The following is a 1,728-nucleotide window of genomic DNA, read 5'->3' as shown; positions in this document are numbered from 1 at the left end:
GTGCTTCTTGCAGAATTCATCGGAAAATGCTGATTTCATCCACTCAGCGATGTTGTTCTTTTTTTCTTCAGCTAAGCATTTATTCTCTTGGAGAAAAACAAGTGTATGCATACCATTATCAGATGACGTTCATCTAATACTCCCTGCGCGGCTCCATCACATTCGTATTTAGAAAAAGTATCTTCTTCAGCTAATCCTGTAGGGCGCGTTTGGTAGGCTACATCTAATTCCTGCACTACTACCGCAGTGGGAAGGAGCCCCTGAGCGTCCAAGACGAGTCATGGGCCATAAAAGCCACTTTGTTTGGTGGCCTGCACAGAGAAATTTCGGCCCCGTGGAGATTTGGGCTCTGCCGGTTTGGTAGGTCGGTTTTCAGGCCTTGTAGCAGCCCAGGACGGCGCCAGTACTGTTTGGTTGCAACCCATAATCCGGTTCTGCTTACCTCTTCCCTTCAGTGGTGAGGTTACCAGCGATCAACAACACAAGCAAGAACACAATCATAGACGACAGAGAACTTAGCAGTGATCATAGACGACACAAGTTCACGACACAATATTTTGCAGACATGATCATAGTTCTGTACACGGTAGACAGAATCATAGTTCAACACACTAGACACGAACAGGAACTAGACATGACATGGTACCAGGTTAGCTTCAGACATGATGCTCGGAGACGACACACCAGGTGTCATCGCCATGGTACGGGCAGCTGCTCACCACCTCAGTGCAGGTGTGGTCGAAGATGACCACACTGTACTCCAAGGAGGACACCTTCCTAAAGGTGAGGAACTGGCCTACCTTGAGCTGATGGGCGACGGCGAAGGCCGTCCTTCCCTGGTCGATGAATGTGTCATTGCCTTCTCTCCTCGTAGTCATCCTCCAGTTGCATCCGGTGTTGGTGGTGACGATGATGTTGGAAGGAATTTCTCCGAACCACTTGACGAAAGCTTTAGGGATCATGAGCCGGCCGAAGGTGTGGGCTTGAAGATGATGCGGAGGAAGTGGTCCAACCATGCCTCCTCGTGGAAGTGGCCGACCTTAGCCGGCCTTCCACGACGCTTCTTCGCCGGTCCCTCACCGGGAACTTCAGCATGTGACCCAAGCATGATCTTCTCAGTCTTTCAGAAGAACACAAGCCATTAGAGGTGTGCCTGCTCACAAGTAGTTTAGATGAAAACGGACATTGATAACATTAGTAAAGCCTCATATATTTGCTCACACAGCAGGCATAGGGAGTGGCCACAAACTAAGTGTAGTGTGCAACGACTGTGGCACACATGACTAAGTTTGAGGCCAGCACCTAGCCTTTCATTGTGCCTTTGTTTAATCATTGGCCAACACAAATGAGGCCTCATACATTTGGTCACATGGCAAGAAGAGTGACTGTCCCCAAACGAAGTCTACTGTGCAACGAATATGGCACACATGACTAAGTTTGAAGGCAACATCTTGCCTTCCATTGTGTCTTTCTTGAATCATTGGCCAATGCACTATACAAACCAAAACGAGGCATCATATGTAGGAACACACGACAGACAAAGGGACTGTCCGCAAACTAAGTCTAGTGTGCTAGTAATATAACACACATGAATAAGTTTGAGGGCAGCACCCTACCTTCCGTTGTGCCATAGTTTAATCGTTGGCCAATGCAGAACTGAATAAGCAGAAACATGCAAAGCAGGGTATCACATGCCTCATACAATGAGGACATATGGAGGAGATGTTT

At 47.9% G+C, this 1,728-nt stretch overlaps 1 protein-coding gene across 1 annotated transcript; it reads right to left on the bottom strand.

The window, feature by feature from the left end:
* Window positions 1-656: 656 nt before the first annotated feature.
* LOC139838280 (B3 domain-containing protein At1g49475-like) lies at window positions 657-1,016 on the bottom strand. Its single transcript, XM_071827679.1, has one exon. The coding sequence runs from the start codon at window positions 1,014-1,016 to the stop codon at window positions 657-659; it is 360 nt and encodes a 119-aa protein (XP_071683780.1).
* Window positions 1,017-1,728: the final 712 nt, after the last annotated feature.

The sequence above is a fragment of the Lolium perenne genome, chromosome 3 (genome assembly GCF_019359855.2).
Source record: "Lolium perenne isolate Kyuss_39 chromosome 3, Kyuss_2.0, whole genome shotgun sequence".
Classification (NCBI taxonomy): domain Eukaryota; kingdom Viridiplantae; phylum Streptophyta; class Magnoliopsida; order Poales; family Poaceae; genus Lolium; species Lolium perenne.
Note: the sequence above shows the minus strand (reverse complement) of the source record. Positions and strands in the feature narration are given on the sequence as shown.